This window comes from Acomys minous (assembly GCF_964271855.1).
Source record: "Acomys minous genome assembly, chromosome: 2".
In the NCBI taxonomy this organism is placed as follows: Eukaryota; Metazoa; Chordata; class Mammalia; order Rodentia; family Muridae; genus Acomys; species Acomys minous.
Genome location: NC_140484.1, coordinates 19,011,937 through 19,031,094, shown reverse-complemented (window position 1 = coordinate 19,031,094; position 19,158 = coordinate 19,011,937). Strand labels below are relative to the sequence as shown.

Here is a 19,158-nt window from a genome sequence, read left to right as displayed (position 1 = left end):
TCAACAAAAGATAAAGTGAAATAGTGAAAAAGACAACTGATTGTTGACTTTTAGCCTTCACATTCATACACACACAACAAAAAATAGCTGAAGAGACCTGGCCTGTGTGGAGCCACTTGCCGGCATACCTGCGGTTGAGCTTGGTTCTGTTGAGTGGGATGTAAGCATAGGGATCGAGTCGACCCTTCTTCTTCATGTCGCCCTTTGCTTTCTGCTCAGCCAGAGAAACAAAAAGCAAAGCCCAGAGTGAGAGTCAGCCAGAGTGCGGGGTCCCCTCCCTGGCCCTGACTTCAGCTGCCTCATGCTCCCTCTTCCCTTCCCTTTCTGCTTCTGATGGCATCAACACACTTCTCTGGCCCTTCAAGTACATTTGTCAAGGCCTCCAGCTTCAAATGCCATCACCTAAGTGCCCCTTTTCTTTTCAGTCCTGTCTGGCTACAGAAAACACCTAGCAGGATAGTGATGGGCACCGGTCTTCCTTGCCCCTTCATTATCCTCCTGGTACCAGGAGGCCCCACACCCCGTTCACAGGTCTCACCTTGGCCTTGTATTCAGCTCCAGGTGTAGCCTTCTTGGCCACCGGGCGATGGATGCCAGAGCCTCCAGCTGCAGAGAAGCACAGAGATCACGAGTCAGGCAGAACCAGAGTGGCCCTGCTCTGGAAGGCAGGAAGCACCCCTCTCAGAGGGCCTCTAGGGGGATGATGGACAAAAGTCGAGGAACTTGGTTCCATACCCTGATGAGCAATGACCAAAGTCCTCCTTTGAAGAGACCCTGGCCATGGCTCCTGGGAAGACATAAGCTTGGCAATGGCATAAATGACCTACATTCTCCAAAGTTACACTCCTGACTACTGCCTTTGAGAGGGCATTTTCCCACACATGACCCTGTTCTCACTCTGGCACATAGACAACTATTTATCCCACCATGCAAGTGGGAACTAGAGCTCACCAAGGCAAGGAACTTTGCCTAGGGTCAGCTTGTCACTTCTGGCCTAGCCTTCAAAAGTCAGAGATGGAACCCTGAAATGACAACTCAGAAAGTCCCTCTGAGATAAGAAACTAGAACCCAGAGAGGAGTGTGATGGAACAAGGTCACATAGCTAAGTAACAGTTGGACAAGTCATCCTGAGCCCAGACTTCTTTCCCCATAGACTACAATGGTCTTTGTCCACACTATCACCTTAGTGAGGAGGAAGCCAGGCTCTGAATGCAGAGGCAGAAGGCAAGCCATAGGTCCTGCAGCAGGGTTAGGATGCCATGGGGCCTGGAGGACATACTGCTACCAGAATCAGAGGCAGCCCCCAAAGCTCTGCACCTCCAGATGCACCATGAGCTTTAGAGCAGAAGCCCGAGTAGAGCGCTTTGGTGCACCTCCTCAGGAGGAAGGACGCAGGAGCCACCCTGTTGCTTCCAATGCAGCGAGGAACTCTCTGACCATGGTTCTAATCTTGGGGTATTCAAGAGACTCATCACTTTACAGGGGCTATTTACAAGCTCATGGAAGGATGGCTGGGTGGGGAGGGGCTGAACTAAGGAGCTTCCCAAAAGGCTGGACTTACCACATACAAACCTAACCCTTAGGCCAGTATCTCTTTGTCCCCCAGGCTGGTCCTGAGTGCTATAGATCAGGCAATCTGTGGAGTTGTCAACTGAGTGCAACTTCATGGCTCTGCCTTCCTCTCTAATTCTCCAGCCTGATGCAGGTTAAGAGAGTCCGTGTGTCCCATGAAGAGGAAGGATACCTTACCTTGGTACCGAGGAGGGACCTCCAGCTCATCCTCCTCATCCTCCCTCTGCCGCTTAAGCTTCTTTTTCTATAGAAAGAGGCAACAAGCAGAGAGTCAGTGAGCAAAGGGACATGACTATACTACAAATGAGGGCGGGAAGAGAGCAGTGGCCTGCCTTGATGACAAGGCCCTCTGCCAAGCTCTCATCCCCAGTTGCACAGGAAGCACAAACCCATGAAGAGAGAGTGATTATCTCACAGCACACAACAGGGTGGGGGTGGGGAGGTGACCACAGGGTTCTTGCTACATTTTGACAATTGAACTTCCCCCTTCACACCCCCAGAGCTATTGAAGGAAGCTGGAAACTTGACATCAGCCAGGCTCCTGCCTTCTTACAGTCAAGCCAGGCTCTACCTCTTTCCCTCATCAGTACCTGGGTAGGTGGGAGACCTTGGAGCATGTGCTAGTAAGTACTTACTGCATGCCTTGTGCCAAGAGATGCATGGGAAGGAGAGAGGACCTACCACAGGGTGTTAGGGCTTAGGACTAGCAATCAAGCAAACACACTACACAGTGAGTAGGGGAGTGAGTGGGTCAGCAGGGTGACCTAGCTCCCAAGGTTGGCTCCTATTCTGTGGTCTGTGACACCAGCCTGGAAGCCTTGTGAGTCTGTAGGTAAACTGAGGGTCAGGGGTGACAGGTGTGTTCAGGCTGAAAGTGTTTCCAGTAAAATGGATGCAGCCAGGTCCACTGGCTGTAGCACAGAGCTGTGGGTATCTAGTGAGGACCAGAACCTAGAGACGTGGACTCAGGCTATACAACAGAGGATGATGGCTGAGCTTTATTCTAGTTCTACTGGTGCATAGCCAAGGCTAGCCCACTTACTGGTCCTTCCATCAAGGATATCTTGACCCCTAGTACCTCATGCTCCCAGAACCATGTACACAGGAGGACTTGGCCTTGGGGTGTTGGTGGGAAGAGCTGGCTGACTTGCCAGGGGCCAGCCACTGATGTGGTCACCCCTCTAGGCCTCTTGCTACCTCAAGGGAAGATATCTAATCTTGCCAGCTCTGAGCTGAGGGCCACCTATTGTACTTGCTGGTCAGGACTAAGAAGCAGCTGCCAAAAGATCACTGGGCACCCTATAAAGGTTCCAGAAATCCAGGGAGGCCTCAACCAGAATAATTTCCAGGGAAAATGAACAATGGTCATAAAGAACAGCTAGGACAGCCAGGCATGGTGGAACATGCCTTTAACTCCAGCACTCAAGGAGGCAGAGGCAGGCGGATTGATGTGAGTTTGTCTCGAAAACCCAAAACCAAACAAATAAAAAACCAGCTACGACTCACTAAGCACCACCAAGCACCAGGCTCTCCACACACCAAGGACTCTACAAAGAACCCTGGGCTGGAGCCAGGCAGCCTGGGTACAGTGACAGACACCTTCACGCTTTTTCCCTACTGCAGCATGGGAAATGAGACTGGCCTGTGGATGAAGGTGGGCCTAGGAAGAGTAGAAGCCAGGCCAGGGAAAGAACCCTAGTAAACAGAGCTGGGCCACACTGGAATGGTGTCTGGAGGTGTGCAACAGAGGCCATGCATGACTGCCCTGGGCATCCTTGAGAGGCTTCTTGCTCCTCATTCTCCTCACTCCATATGACTTTCCTACACGACTTTCACCCAGTTCTCCAAACAGCATCCGCGCTCTGATACATTCTTTTTCTAATTTGTTTTGCCTGCATGTACATGTGTGCTCCACATGTGTGCCTGGTGCCCATGGAAGCAAGAAAAGGGTGTTGGGGTTCCTGGCACTGGAGTTATGGATAGTTTTAAGCCAACATGTGGGGGCTGGGAACTGAACCCCGGTCATCTGCAAGAGTGAGAAGTGTTCTTAACCACTGAGCTACCTCTCTAGCCCTCAGATACATGCTTAACAATAAATTAGCTCCTGGGGCCTGGTTTGCCAGAAGGCAACATGGGAAAGTTTATCACATGCCAGTTCTAAGCTGATTCACTTTGCATGCCCATCCACACTGTCCCAGTAATCTTGAACATTGAGGGAGTAGGGCAGATGCGTGTTTGTGTGTATACGGGGTTGGGGAATGGGAGCTGTGGGCCAGGACGAGGCCACAGGTTACTCACAGTTGTGACACCGACATCTTCCATCAGGTCAGTCATCTCTTCATCTTCCCCTGGAGTTGGAAGGAAGACAAGCTCATGAGCACTTGGGCATCCTTAACCAACTGTGCAAGAAGGCAGGCACATCAACTCTAGAAAACTGCCCTCTCCAGACCTGTGTCCTCTTTCTGTGGGAAATCAGACTGCTTCCCTTCCTTCACTTCCAGACCATTTGGCCCCTTCAAGGTGTGAGTGATTCAAGGAAAGCCCCAAGTCTCCTGGGAGTCAGCCACCCCATTACATGCCTCCACTTAGCAAAAGGACAATTTTACTCTGCTACCCAAAAAGCTTTCTTGCTCACTCTGTGTTCTGGTACCATGTGAGGATAACAGAACAAGTATGATTTTGACCATCTGGAGGGAAGAAAATGCAGCAAAGCAACAGCCAGAAGGCAATAAAGACAGCATGAGCAGGGCTGGGAGTGATGCTCAGCAGAGCACTGGCCGAGCACGTACCAAGTGCTGGGTTCAGCTCTGCAGGAAAATAAACTAGCCCGTGATTAAAGATGGACAAAAGAAAGGCAACTGGTTCATGAGAGTTCTGTGGGGAACAAGGCCTAGTGGCTAAGAGACCCTAGAGAGGACACAGAGGACCAGTGTGGGATCCTAAAGGGTAGAAGAACTCCTCAGCCACAGAAATATTGGGCCCTAAGTCCACAGGAGCCTGTAGAGTACAAAGGGTAGGAGGGGAGCAGAGAAGAGACAGCCAAAGGAATAGCACAAGCCACCTATATCAAGCATAGAAGGTAGCCACACATACCAGTAGCTGGCAATGAGGGGCAGAGGAGCTGTGTGAGTGAGTCAGGAAAGCAGGTGATCAAAGGCCCAGAGCCAAGCAGTGAGAGTCAAAGAAAGCCAGGGGGCAGATACTTGCCCCACAGTACCAGGGATGGAATCCAGCGCTTTGCATACTAGACACGTGCTCTGTTACTGAGTGGAGCATTCAGTTTAGGAATGCGGACACTTTTAAAAAGACACTAGTGTCCTTTAGTTCACTGAGTGTGTGTGAAGAGGGACCTGGAGAGACTAAATGTGTTAAGAGGTCCTGCTGAAGGCCAGGCGTGGTGGCACACGCCTTTAATCCCAGCACTCAGGAGGCAGAGGCAGGCAGATCACTGTGAGTTTGAGGCTAGCCTGGTCTACAAAACCAAGTCCAGGACAGCCAAGGCTACACAGAGAAACCCTGTCTCGAAAAACAAAAAACAAAACAAAACAACAACAACAGCAAAAGAGGTCCTGCTGAGGACACAATTGTACAACACACGTGTTGGAAAGTTAGAAGTGTCTCACAGGCTGGCTCTTCCTAACCTCTAAATCAGCTTCAGGCCTCAGCCAGTTTCCATTAAAAACCAAACTGAACCAAACAACAGAAAAGGAATAAGGAAAAAGAAGCTGAAGAGACAGTCACACCACGCACAGTGAGGGGAGCTTCCCCTAAGTTCTGTTTAAATTGCATGTATGTATACTCTATTTTAAAAAAAGGGGGGGGGGGCTAGAGAGATGGTTCAGCGGTTAAGAGCACTGACTGCTCTCCCAGAGGTCATGAGTTCAATCCCCAGCAGCCACATGGAGGCTCACAACCATCTATAATGTGATCTGATGCCCTCTTCGGTACATGCAGGCAGAGTGCTGTATACATAATAAAAAAATTAAAAAAAAAAATGGGGGCAGGGGAGGGGGATAGAGGGAGAGAGACGGAGGCTGGAGAGATGGCTCAGAGGTTAAGAGCACGGGCTACTCTTTTAAAGATCCTGAGTTAAATTTCCAGCAACCAAATGGTAGCTCACAACTATTTATGAGAACTGGTACCCTCTTCTGGTGTGCAGGCATACATGCAGGTGGAACATTATATACATAATAAATAAATAAATAATAATAAAAAGAAAAGTCACAGGCAGCTGGGCAGTGATGGCACATTCACTTCATCCCAGCACTCAGGAAGTAGAAGGAGAAGGATCTCTGTGAGTTCGAGGCCAGTCTGCTCTACAAAGCAAGTTCCAGGACAGCTAGGGCTATACAAAGAAACCCTGTCTCAAAATCAAACAACAAAAAAGTCATAGGTAAATTAATAAAAGTATAGATAATAAATGAGATAAAAAAATGTTTAGTCTGGTCAGGGAAAATCTGAGGAGTTAGAATGCTCAGGAGTGGCCTTAGGTGTAAGGTTCTCAGCTGTTTCCTATGCTCCCTCAATAAACAGTTATGTATGAAAAGGCCAAGAGCCCTCAAGTGAGCAAATGAGTATCCAGCCAGCAGAGCCCAGGCTGAGCTGCCAGAGCAACTGTTTCTCTGTGGGAGACCGCTACCTTTAGTGCCATCTTCTTCCTCCACCTTGTCTCCATCTTCCTCTTCCCGTATGATCAGCCGGCCATCAGCGCTCACCTTGAAGCCGTGGTCCTTCTTCTTGCCCCGCCCGGGCCCAGGCTGGGTGGCTAGTGAGGTAGGTTGGCATGAGGTGATCACAGGGCAGTCCTAACCAGCTCACTCCTTCTTCCTTCAGAGTCCCCCACCACAGCAAAGCTCCCAACCGGGAGCCCTTTAGCCGTTGCCCACAGGCCATCCACAGAAGCTACCCCCTGCCTAACACCCATGAACCCACCACAAGCCAAGTCTATTCTGGGCCCCTTGTTGCTCACCAAGGACTCGCTGAGCCACCTTGGGATCCAGGAAGTTGAGGGGTTCATCCCCACCACCCTCCTTCAGCCATGCCCGGCTCTTCTGTCGTGTCAGCTTCCGCTGCTCCTTGTCCTGGCCTCTTTCTTCTTCATCATCTTCATCCTCGGAGTCAGCCAAGATCTCCTCAATGCTAAATTAGAGAAGTCTATGGTCAAAGCACTCCTGGGAGAAGTGGGCCCTAAGGCACTGCCAGGATAGGTTTTGGCTGAGGGTGGACTAGGGCCTCAGGGCTATGCTGTGGCCTTACCTGTCACCTTTGCTCTGGACAGGCTCCTCTTCCTCCTCCTCCTCCTCTTCCTCCTCAGCAGCCTGGCTCAGGGCACGATGCTTCTTGGCTCGGGTCTCAGCCTTCCGGATGTTGATCAGGACTTTGTGGTATTCTGCAGGTAGCAGACCCTTCACCAGCTCATATCTGAGTGGGGCGGAGAAGGGCTGTCAAGAAGTACTTGCCAAGGATCCCTCCTCAGGGCACAAGCTGTGCAGGAACCAGGAACCAGGCCCCTGAAGAGACTAAGAATTCCATACCCCAACCCTGCCCTATTCAAGCACACAGACCCAAACTTGCGGATGAACTTGGTGAACAGGTTCCGAAGCTTCATGCGGAAGTGCCGTCGCATGTCATCTGACAGCTTACCAATGGCTTCCATCTGGCAGGCAGAGCACTGGGTATCAGGCAGAGCAAGGGTGCCTTCTGCCCTGTTCACTTTTCCTTGCTGTCCAGACCAGTGTACAGCACAGCTAGGTCTAGCTGAGAGGGGCGGTATCAGCCGCCCTGTTCTCGGGCCACCCCTTCCTTGGTTCAACTATGCTTCCTTAACCTGGAACCCCACCTTTCCTCTATGCCCTCCTTTGTAACACAGCTGTAACCATACTTGTGAGGTGACAATACTCTCCTATGTTCTTCCAGTGGTTCTTTACAACAATTTGATGGGACAGATACCAATACCAAGCAAGGGACAGGCTACCGGCTAGACACATGCTTACCTGATTGCCAAGAAGCCATAAAGGTCCCACCTAATCCACTCACTCTACTTTGCCAGACCCTACACAGCATCCTCAAGTCTCTCTCATGCTTCCTTCCTATCGTGCAGTCATGCTCACCCTGCCACACATAGGTCGCAGACCTTACTTCAGCAAGGGCAGTCGCCAGTGGGGCCAGGGAACCAGGTCCTTCTATGCCCTGGCAGGTGACAGAAAGCAGAACCCTACAGAGGGCAAGGCCAGTCACTGAGACTAGACCTTGAAAATAAGTATCTGGCTCAGTTTCTCTATCTGTACAATGGGAGGAGCTCTGTCTTTGGTCTTTCTTCTGTGGAGGGGACCCGAGGTAATATGAGACACTATGGGAGTTGTACCATTTCTGTCAGCACTTTCCTAAAAGCTCCTCTTAGGCCTCTTGGCTTTTTTTGTTTTGTTTTGTTTTTTCGAGACAGGGGCTCTCTGTGTAGCCTTGGCTATCCTGGACTCGCTTTGTAGACCAGGCTGGCCTCGAACTCACAGCGATCCACCTGCCTCTGCCTTCCCGAGTGCTGGGATTAAAGGTGTGCGCCACTATGCCCAGCTCTCCTATGACTCTTAAATGTCCTCTTGCCACTCAAAGTAAGCAAATAATGAAAAAATTCTAAACCAATTTGACCGAAGTCCCATGGGGTCCCCACTGGAGCCTCACCACTAGCTGCACATGCTTGGCAAGGTGTACCACGTCCATGACCACCACTGCCACCTTGATGAAGCCCAGCGCAGATTTGACCACGTCACGGGTGCGGGAGGCCAGCAGCAGACACACATTCTCCAGGAGCTGTTCCACTGTGCTTGTTCCCATCAGCCCTGTGCACAGGAGCCACTGTCATACCAGAACCACCACTCAAACCCAAGACCCACCCATGGGTCAGATGTTAGCAGGGCTTTTCTGTGGGTCTCGCATAGTTTGAATCACTACTCATGGAGTGTTCCAGTCTTCCATCTTAAGAGATTAAAAGAGGTTCTAAGAAGTTAGTAAGGTTGCTCAAAGTTTCATGTGGTTGGAGAGGAAGGACCAGAACTAAGATGCAGGGGCTCTTCATCTACCAATCTGAATGGCTCGGGACATTGGGGTCACAGAGCTGTTGGCTGGTCAAGTGTAAGGAAGGAGGCAGAACTTTATGGCAAGCAGAGGGCTGGGTTCTGGGTCTCTTTGCTGCCTCCTGATATTTTCCCCCATTCCAGGGGAACCCTATCCAGACCCCGGGGCACTCTTTACCATGAAGGCACTGTAGGCCTTCAGGCAAACACTTACCTTTGAACTCAAACAACAGGTGGGTCAGAGCCAAGATGCTGCAGCTGACTGTGGTAACCGCACCCAGTAGGCCAGGATAGATCAGGACAAGGTATCGCTGCAGAGCCTCTAAAGGCAGAGAGTGGGACAGTCACTCAACGACAGGGTGCCCAGGGATGGCCACTAAAGGCCTATAGCAACAATTCACTCAGAGCCACAGCCAGAACTGGATAAGGAGTTCCTTCCACCTATTCCCTAAGACCAGCGGCTTTACGAGTCTTCTCCCAGCCCGATGGCAGGATGCCCAGCCCAGCTTGCATCCCACATTCTCACCTTCTTGGCTGGAGCCAAATCGCAGGAAAGCACGGCCCATCTCCACCAGCAGGGTGAATGCATTCTTCCTTGCACCCACGGACACCTCCTTGGTGCACAGGATCACCTGGCCAAATAGCCTTATTAGCACATGCTACCCAAGGTGGCAGCCTGGGTGACCTACACAGGCCTAGGCAGTGAATGGAGCACACCTCCGCACTGTTGGTTACAGACCCACTTGGAAACTACACTAAGAATTACACAAAATACACATCATCCCTCCTCTCACCCCCTTACCTCTGGGATGAGGGCAGCAATGAACTCCTCATGCTCAGCTGACAGCTTTTTAACTATATGTATGAGGCACTTCAAACGCGGCTGTGGGCACAAGAGCAAAGGGTGGGATCCTTCAGCGTCCTTCCAACCCTTAGGCATGTCTGTTGGCACCCTTCCTCCCTGCAGAACACGCAGCCCTCGGGCCCTTACCCTTTTAGCAGGTGAGGATGTGCTCCGCAGGGAGTCCAGCAGCGTCTTCTTCAGATCCTCCAAGTGGCTCTGCACAAAGCGGTCTGCAGGGCCCTGGGAGCTGGCACACACCTCCTCCAGCACTCGGTAGGCCTTCTTCTGTATCCCATGGACCTTGCTCTGAGAGGGGCAAATAAGGTACAGGGATATAAGGAAGGGGACTGGGTTCCACTCCATCCTGTGACATTCCCCATGCATGCCTAGAGCGGATGCAGAGAGAAGCTGGTGTGGAAACGGTAATTGGGACAAAGCCAGGCTGGTTTTCCAAACTGGTCTTTTCACCACCGTTAAATAACAGATAATGGGGTTGAGGCAACGGCTCAGTGTTTCAAAGTATTTGTTCTTTCAAAGGAGTCAGTTCAATTCCTAGCAATCACATGGCAGCTCACAACTGTCTGTAACTCCAGTTTCAGATTACAACTTTTAGGGGATCTGCTGCCCTCTTCTGATCTATATGACACTGGGCATACAATGCAGACAAAATATACACATAAAATAAATCTAAAAAAAAAAATCAATAAATAAGATACTCAAGCCTGGGCTGTTGGCATCAGAATATGCCAGGGTGATACACCTGGTACTGTCTGACTAGAGTACTTTCCTCTCTACCACACTGACTCCCTTGTAGCTCTGAAGGAGTCTCTCAGCTCTCTCCCAGCTCACCCCAGCCTGTCTTGGACATCTGTGTCCACCTGCACATCCTTCCTCAAAGCAAATTCCTCCTCTATATAAACTGGGGAGCAGGAGAACTGGTGCTCAGGAGGGGCTAGTGGGCTGAGCTCTGCACGGCCATAAGCCACAGCCTGAGTGTTTCAGACAGGGCCAGAAAGCATGAGCGAAGGCATAGGCAGGCTGCTCTTTACAAGACCATGGGGATAAAGGTGTGAATCACAGATGCATACCTAGCACCCTCGAGAACCTCGGTCCATGGGGGGGGGGGAGAGAGAGAGAGAGAGAGAGAGAGAGAGAGAGAGAGAGAGAGAGAGAGAGAGAGAGCGCAGCAAAACCAGCAAAATGGCTCTTGTTAACCTGACAGTGTGAACCTGACAACCTGAGTTTGACCTCTGGAACCCACATAAGGTGGAAGGAGAGACCCAATTCTACAAAATTGTCCTCAGACCTCCATCTACCCTCATCATTACATATAATTAATAAATAAAATAAAATAGTTTTCAAAAATATAAAAAAATAAAGGAATTATCTAGGACTCTCAATAACAGCCTAATAAAGGCTAGGTGTGGAGATATACTCCTGTAATCACACCACTTGGGAGGTGGAGGCGGAGGATGAGGAGTTCTAGGCCAGCTTCCAATACATAGCGAGGTCAAGGCCTGTTTGAGATACATGGATTTCTGTCTCAAAACACAAACAGTCCGATGAGACCGGGAGGGCTGAGGGCTCGGGCAGGCCTAGAATGACAGCCAGAAAGGAGCATGGCCTTTGTTCACAAGACACACCTTGGCAGGCAGGCTAGAGCACTGCTGGGCAGGACAGGACACAAAGGAAAGCCACTGTGGGAGCAGCTGGGACGCGATCTGGGCACGTAACAGGGATGAAGACAAGGAGAGCTCACCTCAAGGTAGGGCCGGATAGTAGAGTACAGCTTACTGATGGCAGCCTCGTCCGAGTGAGGAGCCAGAGCCACAACCAGGTCCAGGACAGACAATCTGCCAGAGTGAGCAACAGGAAGGGGCTTAGAGCACTGGTGCAGCGCAGAAGCCGTTTCCACTCAGAGTCGGGACAATGGCAAGCACAGCGGTGCTGCGCTCCTGGAGTACCCGGAGGACCAGGCAGCACTCCAGGTGCTTCACACAGCTCCTTCTCTGTCCTCGAGGAGCCGTGTGGCAGGTACTATTATCACACCCATTTTACAGATGAGGCCTCAGAGACAGTAAATAACTTGTCCAAAGCCACATGAGCTAGGAAGTGGTGGAGCCAGGATGTGAACCCTTCTCTAGGACCCTCTTTCCACCCTTCTGTAATAAAGAAGCTGGGGACACTTGACATCTCAAGACTTAGAGAGTAAATCCTAGACCTGTGCTAGGTCCCCCTGTCTAGCAAGCTTAAATGAGGAGGCCCTGAGCACTTTACCTGGTAAAGTCAGAGCTGGCAGGATCGAGCACCTTCTCAGTGGCTTTTTCGAGGAAGCCATTCACCAACTGACAGCCCCCGGTGGAGAGAGAAACAAAGTGACTATTGGCAGCAGTTTCCAAGTTAGTCCCCATGGCTTAGGAGCCTCCAGCCCCGCCACAACTGCTGTGCAAAGTCCCCATTCTCCAGGGTCTGGGGGTGGGGCCTGATCTTCCTAAGGCCCAGCAGCACCACCCCCACCCCACCAAAACTCACCTGGGACTCAGTTATGGTGAGGTAAGTTTTGATGGTTTCCAGCACAGCTCGGCGAGGGGCTGCTGCCTCTCCAGCTGCAACAGGCTGTCCATACAGGTTGAAGAGAATTGGCAGGAAGTTCTTGGCAAAGCGGCTCACTTCAGCACGGTCAGCCTCTGGCAAGAGGACCCAAGTTTTCATTGAGGGGACAGAGCTAACAATAACTCAATGGTCACTGGGTGGCAGGCCAGTGTGTTGCAGGACATTTGATCCCACTTGGTCCCTGAGATTGTGAACTGTAAAAACCAGCCTTTTGTTTGGGCAGTTGAGCCCTAACACACACCTTTAATCCAAGAGCTATGTGTACACAGGATTTAATGAAGTTAGCTCTCGGTCAAGAGGTGGAGAAAGAAACAAGCTGACGGGATTAAAGAGTAGGAGGGGCTTTGAGTTAGGGGGTATTTAAAACAGCCTGGAGAAGAGAAAGAGCGCTTGGGCCTTGAGCTTTTAGCTCTTCAGCTCCTTAGCTCTTTGGCTTTTGGGCCTTTTCCATGAGGACATGAGCTGAGTAGGAGGGTCAACTGATTGCTTTCTCTACATCTAGCTCCTGAATCTTTATTGGTAAAACAGAACGTTTGGGATTTTTCAGTTAAAACAACAGCAGGGTCATCCTTTTAGAAGATTCTGTGGCAGAACTAAAAAGCCAGAAGAGTGGACCTTCTGCCAGGAAAGGCTGAGGCCAGGGCACAAAGAAGCAGCAGCCTCCATGTTCAGATACCGACTGCACAACCGACAGCAGCTGCCAGCATCCTTGGAGAGGTGTGAGGTCAGGGCTTACGTTAGCCTTCTGGAGCCAGCAGCAGCAGCAGGGATAGCGGTGCAGATGGCTGCCAGCAATGTCAGGCACACAGGCCAATGCCTCAGACCATCTCACTAGCTCCCACACTTACCTGCTTCACAGCCCTTGGTGATGAGGGTGCGTAGGGCCTGGCACACAGTGACCCTCAGGTCAGGACGCTCATTAATGGCTGTGCCCAGTGTCCGTGCCAGGCCTTTGAAGGAGGCAGCCACATCTGTGGGTCTTGTGCAGAACCCAGGCAGAAGTGTCCAGATCTGGAAGGGAGGAATTTAGGTAGAGTGTCACCAGTGACTTGTGCCCTCTGTGTGCTCCTTCCCTCTCCCTCCCCCAGCTGGCCCTCACCTGCCACTGCAGGGTGTCATAAATCTTCGACTCCACTGTGCTGCCTGCCTGAGCCAGTTCCATTGCTGGAGGGTGTGACAAAGACATGGTGTGACCCCAGAAATCCTCTTGGCCAATTGGCCTCATTTTACCAAAACCCAAACCCCTACAATAAGGGTACAAATATAGGTAATATCCCCCATATATTAACTATTACTATTAACATTTGTCCTAATAATTAAAACAAATCTATGAATCTGGACATGAGAGTTGACAACATGATCCCAGCACACAGGAGGCAGGAGGATCAGGAATTCAAGGTCATCCTCAATTACTTATCAAATTCAAAACTACATGAGACCCTGTTTCAAAAACCCAAACCAACATCTCCACTGCTTACAGGTATGTGAATGAGCCCCCATTTTAGTTACTTTTAATAATTATAAGACTTTTTGTTTTGTTTTGTTTTTTTTTTTTTTTTTTTTTTTTTTTTTGGTTTTTCGAGACAGGGTCTCTCTGTAGCCTTGGCTGTCCTGGACTCACTTTGTCGACCAGGCTGGCCTCGAACTCACAGTGATCCGCCCGCCTCTGCCTCCCGAGTGCTGGGATTAAAGGCATGCGCCACCACGCCCGGCTTTTGTTTTGTTTTTTGAGACAAGATTTCTCTGTGTAGCCTGGCTGTCCTGGATTCCCTTGCCTTGAACTCAGAGATCTGCCTCCCAATGCCTCCCAAGTGCTGGGATTAAAGGTGTGCACCACCAGGCCCCAGCTTTTTCTTTTTTTAAAGTTTACTTAAAGGGGTACCATGATAAAGAAGAACCAAACTCTTTCTCTCTCTCTCTCTTTCTTTCTTTTTTAAAGATTTATTTATTTACTATGTACACAGTGTTTTGTCTGATATGTACACTAGAAGAGGGGACGAGATCTCATTATAAGATGGTTGTGAGCCACCATGTGGTTGCTGGGAGTTAAACTCAGGACCTTTGGAAGAGCAAGCAGTGCTCTTAATCTCTGAGCCATCTCTCCAGCCCACAATTCTTTCTCAATTCTTTCTTTTGATTCAGGAAGGAAAAACAAGACACAGGTTGTGGGGGCTCCTTAGGGAGTACCCTTGCTAGCCAGCTCCGAACTTCTCAGACAAATGCTGCCAAAAATGTATGCTAGACACAGTTCTTTCTGCGTCTTCCAGCTGGGACTCATAGATATGGGGAGGAGGGGACTGAGGCTGTATACAGCCAAGGGATCCACACCTTTGCTCTTAAGGGTGGTGGCCAGGGGCAAAAAGTACGTGGTGAAGAAGCCAAGTCGTGTTTCCCGAACATGATCCCGAATGACAGGCAACAGCCAGCTCCGTGGGAAATCCAGGGTCTCCCTGTGGGGAAGAAGGACTCGGTGTGAGAAGAGGTGACAGGCTGAAGGTCCCTCTGCAGAGACACTTTAGTGGACACCCTTCCTAGAAGAGAACTAGCCGCTCGAGGCTCCCAGGCTCCTAAAGACCAAGCAGAGTCACACTTACTCAGAGCCGTCAATTTCCAAAGGCACAGCCTGCAGCACCACCTCGGGTCCCATGCTGGTCACTGCAGCCCCCACAGCCTGGTCTAGGGCTGCTGTGTGGGGGAAGTGAGGGGAGAGGCGCAGGTCACACAGGGACTGGAGGCACTGGAGCAATGAGAGGACAGAGAGACACATGGCAGGGCAGGGGTGTGACACTGCGGCAGAACAACTGCCTAGCACATCCGAGCTCTGGGATCAATCTCCGGCATAAGAGAAGCAACAAAATGCAACTTTTTTGCTGACCAGGGAACAGAAGCTGAATTATCAAAAGGCTCCTTACTCTCCATTCATTTAACCATAGACCCAGCCTGGGAAGAGGGATCCAAGATCTCAACCAGGACAGGCTTCACTCCAAAGGATGGAGCCTGAGTCTGGGCACAAAGACGCTCACAGATACATGCTGATGACCCAATTGATTCGATGGTGTGGCCAATCTCTTTCCTGACTTTTTTTTTTTTTTTTTTTTTGGTTTTTCGAGACAAGGTTTCTCTGTGTAGCCTTGGTTACCCTGGATTTGCTTTGTAGACCAGGCTGGCCTCAAACTCACAGAGATCCTCCGGCCTCTGCCTCCTGAGTGCTGGGATTAAAGGCATGTGCCACCACATCTGGCTTCCCTTTCCCGACTTTGAAAAAGCGGTTTCATTGAACATGAAAAACTACAAAATTTCACATAATGTAGATTCCAATTATCCTGAATGGAAAGATGTGACCAAGGCAGGCCTACAGCCAACTATGATCAAATATATTGTACTGAGGATGCAGAGCGGAATCCTCCACTTCCCCTCAGTACCAACCAGCCTTGCTTCTCATAGGCCTGCCTGGTTGGTAGGACGCCATGCTTGCCAATCCTAACCCCTGGAGTATCCTCTTCAGACAGCAATGAGAAGAAGCAGTGAGAAGGACCCAGGAGCTGATCCACCAGCTGCTCCTTGACCTGAGGTCTGCTCAGGATTCCCAGTGCTTAAAGATCTTACCCTGAGTTGGAAAAACTCTGAGCCCTAAGGTTGTTTAAAACATCAACACTAGCAGCTGGAGAGATGGCTCAGCAGTTAAGGGCACTGACTGTTCTTCCAGACGTCCTGAGTTCAATTCCCAGCAACCACATACATGGTGGCTCACAACCATCTATAATGAGATCTGGTGACCTCTTCTGACCTGCAGGTGTGCAGGCAGGCAGAGCACTGTACACATAATAATAAATAACTTTTTAAAAAATCAATACTAAGCCGACATGGTGGCATATACCTTTAATCCTAGGACTTGGGAGGCAGAGGCAGGCAGATCTCTGTAAGTTTGAGCCTAGCCTGGTCTATAAAGTGAGTCCAAGACAGCCAGGGCTACAGAGAACCCCTGTCTCAAAACACACACACACACACACACACACACACACACACACACACACACACACACACACACGCTATACAGCATTTAGAGAATTAAAATTTGAGGGGCTGGAGAGACGGTTTAACAGTTAAAAGCACTGCAGCGGACTGGGATTTAGTTCTCAGTACCAACACGATAGCTCACAACCATCTGTAACTCCAGTTCCAAGAACTCTAAGACACCCTTTTTTCATCTCCCAGGGCACCAGGCACACATGTGCACATACATATAAAAACTATCATAAAAATAAACTTCAAAAATTTTATAATGAAGCCTGGAGTGATGGCACATGCCTTTAATCCCAGCACTTAGGAGGCAGAGGCAGAGGCAGAGGCAGGTGGATCACTGTGAGTTCCAGGCCAGCCTGGTCTACAACGCAAGTCCAGGACAGCAAAGGCTACACAGAGAAACTCTGTCTCAAAAAACAAAAACAAAAAAATGTTTTTTAAATGGGGGCTAGAGAGATGGCTCAGCAGTTAAGAGCACTGCTGCTCTTCTAAAGGACAGGGGTTCAATTCCCAGCACTGACAAGGCAGCTCAAAACTGTCTGTTAACTCCAATTCCAGGGGATCTGACACCCTCACACAGATACACATACAGGCAAAACATCAATACACATTAAAATGAATAAATATTTTTTTAAAAAATCAAGGGCCAGGGCTTCCCAGATCCTAAACCAATGTCAGCAAAGGTAATTGGGCTGGTGTGGTGGCTACCCTCCACCCTTCTTATTTTCCCACACTGGTCCGTCACCCTCCTGGAGGCATGGTACTAGGCACCTGCTGTGGGCACTGTCAAAGCTGGGGTGGCGTAGAGTATAGACATGTTCTTCCTGGCTAGGAGTATTCAGACCCAGGACCTAAGTGTCACCAGTGCCCTAGTCCCAGCAGTCCCCAGCTCACCTTCTTCATCACAGGATGGGCCTGCTTTCCACATGCCTCAAAGAAGACACTTAGTAGTTGCAGCACAGAGCTCCAGGCCGCATGGAACTTGTATGTCAGGCCTTCTTCCACTGCCCTGCCAAGGAGCAGCACAGTTAGGGCCACAGTCTCATCATCCCAGGAAATAACAGGAGCTGGTACCCTGAGCCACAGACTCCAGCTAGCCTGTAGGGGGAGGGGGTGCAGGAGGACAAAGTGGACAGATAATGCGCAGAGGGTGTCCATGCTGAGTTCAGTTACATACTCCTACTGACTGAAGAGAGACCCATGATGTACTATGTCCCACTGTCAGATGAGAAAGCTGAGGCTCAGAGGCATGAAATGACCTTCAAGTCACTGCACTGGGTTCCTCAGCCTGCATACTATTGCTGTTGCATACTTTCACTACCTGACCTGAGGAGGGAGGATGGCTGGCAACAGGTAGCCTGGGCAGAGGAAGATCTTCAGGCCCTTCCTGTGTATACCTTGGCTGGTCCCATCTCCCCTACCGTATCTGAGGCCTTAGGAATGTTATGTAGAAAGGCCAGCAAGAAGCAGTGTGTGGGCAAGGGGCAGCTGGGGTCAGGAGTCTTACTCCTTGAGAGTTTCTGAAGCTTCATACCAGATGTACAATCCTCTATCCCTGTCAATTAGTCACCAGAGCACCAAATGAGATACAGAACAGACCCCAGAGACACACCCAGGACCTCAGCCCCTTTCCAGAGATTGCTTAGCATGCTGTGGCCATGTCTATGAACAGGTGTTGAAGGCAACCCAGCAAACTCTGTGGTCAGCCTTTTATGAGCTGGATGACCTCGTTCCCAGCTATAAGAGGGGTAATATCAATCTCCTAGAGCAAGCAAGGGTCAGTAGTTTCTGTTCCCTGAATGCCTCACTACATGCCTGGTGCTGTTTTCCCACTGATGAGGATCCTGAGTTGTCAAGAGGTAGAGGAGCTTGCTTCAGATACCTGGGCTTGCAAGCAACAGAGCTGGCTCCAGGGTCCAGATGTTCAGAGGCAAGGATCCATGAGCTATACTCTTACATGCCACAGTATGGCACCTCTCCTACTCTAAGTGCCTCTGAAACACTGCACACCTCAACTGGCAGGAACTGCTCACTCGGGCAGAGGTTTGGCACTTCCCTGATCCTATGGAGCACCTGGTACTGGGTGCACTGCCCAAGCAGTAAGTGGAGCTCAGGCCATCATACAGAACTTCCCTCCTAACAGGGACACCACATTCTCACCTAAACATCTTAGCGATGTACTGGGGAGGACCGGAGGCTGTAGAGGTCACAGAGCCAATGTCAGCAATGTGTGGAGCCACACACTCCTTCAGGATCTCCTACAAAGAGAGGACACAGGCTGTCTAGGCCAAGGCTGCACCTCCAGTTCCACTCACCCTCCCAGACAGCTGCTTTTTCAAGCACCCAAAGCCTGTTTCCCACTGGAAGACGCTCCTCCAGGACCAAGCTGGGTATCCAGGGTGGCCTGGGAGACAGGGCAGCACGCAGAACCTCTTACTGCTCTGCTTCCTGAGCTACAGCTGGGTCCAGCAGGCTGCAGTACCTTGAGTGTCTGTGTAGTGGCTGCCACCACTTGTGAATGAGGGGAGAGGAGACAGGTCACTGCAGTTCCAAAAAATCGAGCAAGATGGCCTAGCCCCAGGTCCCGCTGCAACCTGTGAAGACAAAAGGTCTCTGTGGAACCTGGCCCTGAGCCCCAGACGCCAGAGCCACAAGAGCTGAGGCGAAAACATATTCTGGCCTGAAGGGTTCCTAAGGGACCACTGGCAGGCCATTCCAAAAAGGCACTGTCCTTGAAGTAACAATATGTGGGGTGAAAAGTCCGAACTGCCTTGAAGTAGCTTAGCACACAGAATGAGAGCTTGTCTTCGTAACACCGCCTGGCCTGGCCCTCACACTTAATGCAGTCAAATCAAAAGCTTTAATGTATATACAAACAAAATAACTGCTAACACTTACATAACACTACACACCAACTACTGACATCACAACAGACCTTTCACTCCAACCTTGCTGTAACTACAAAGTCCTATTCCCTTTCTGTAGATGATGAAACTGAGACACGTAAGTCAGGTTGGCCAAGGCCACATAGTGGAG

At 50.4% G+C, this 19,158-nt stretch overlaps 1 protein-coding gene across 1 annotated transcript in view; it reads right to left on the bottom strand.

The window, feature by feature from the left end:
* Positions 1 to 19,158, bottom strand: part of RRP12 (ribosomal RNA processing 12 homolog) — a 37,188-nt gene that overhangs the window by 3,679 nt on the left and 14,351 nt on the right. The window contains exons 11-33 of the mRNA XM_084769657.1: positions 18,605 to 18,716; positions 18,283 to 18,380; positions 17,017 to 17,131; positions 14,694 to 14,836; positions 14,428 to 14,549; positions 13,199 to 13,263; positions 12,948 to 13,110; positions 12,019 to 12,173; positions 11,764 to 11,831; positions 11,246 to 11,339; positions 9,634 to 9,792; positions 9,445 to 9,525; positions 9,169 to 9,274; positions 8,857 to 8,964; positions 8,251 to 8,408; positions 7,137 to 7,228; positions 6,829 to 6,993; positions 6,542 to 6,711; positions 6,212 to 6,337; positions 3,871 to 3,920; positions 1,750 to 1,816; positions 539 to 606; positions 129 to 211 (exon numbers count right to left, since the gene is read on the bottom strand). Coding sequence (XP_084625783.1) covers positions 129 to 211; positions 539 to 606; positions 1,750 to 1,816; positions 3,871 to 3,920; positions 6,212 to 6,337; positions 6,542 to 6,711; positions 6,829 to 6,993; positions 7,137 to 7,228; positions 8,251 to 8,408; positions 8,857 to 8,964; positions 9,169 to 9,274; positions 9,445 to 9,525; positions 9,634 to 9,792; positions 11,246 to 11,339; positions 11,764 to 11,831; positions 12,019 to 12,173; positions 12,948 to 13,110; positions 13,199 to 13,263; positions 14,428 to 14,549; positions 14,694 to 14,836; positions 17,017 to 17,131; positions 18,283 to 18,380; positions 18,605 to 18,716 — 2,568 coding nt within the window. The remainder of the gene's footprint in view (positions 1 to 128; positions 212 to 538; positions 607 to 1,749; positions 1,817 to 3,870; positions 3,921 to 6,211; positions 6,338 to 6,541; positions 6,712 to 6,828; positions 6,994 to 7,136; positions 7,229 to 8,250; positions 8,409 to 8,856; positions 8,965 to 9,168; positions 9,275 to 9,444; positions 9,526 to 9,633; positions 9,793 to 11,245; positions 11,340 to 11,763; positions 11,832 to 12,018; positions 12,174 to 12,947; positions 13,111 to 13,198; positions 13,264 to 14,427; positions 14,550 to 14,693; positions 14,837 to 17,016; positions 17,132 to 18,282; positions 18,381 to 18,604; positions 18,717 to 19,158) is intronic.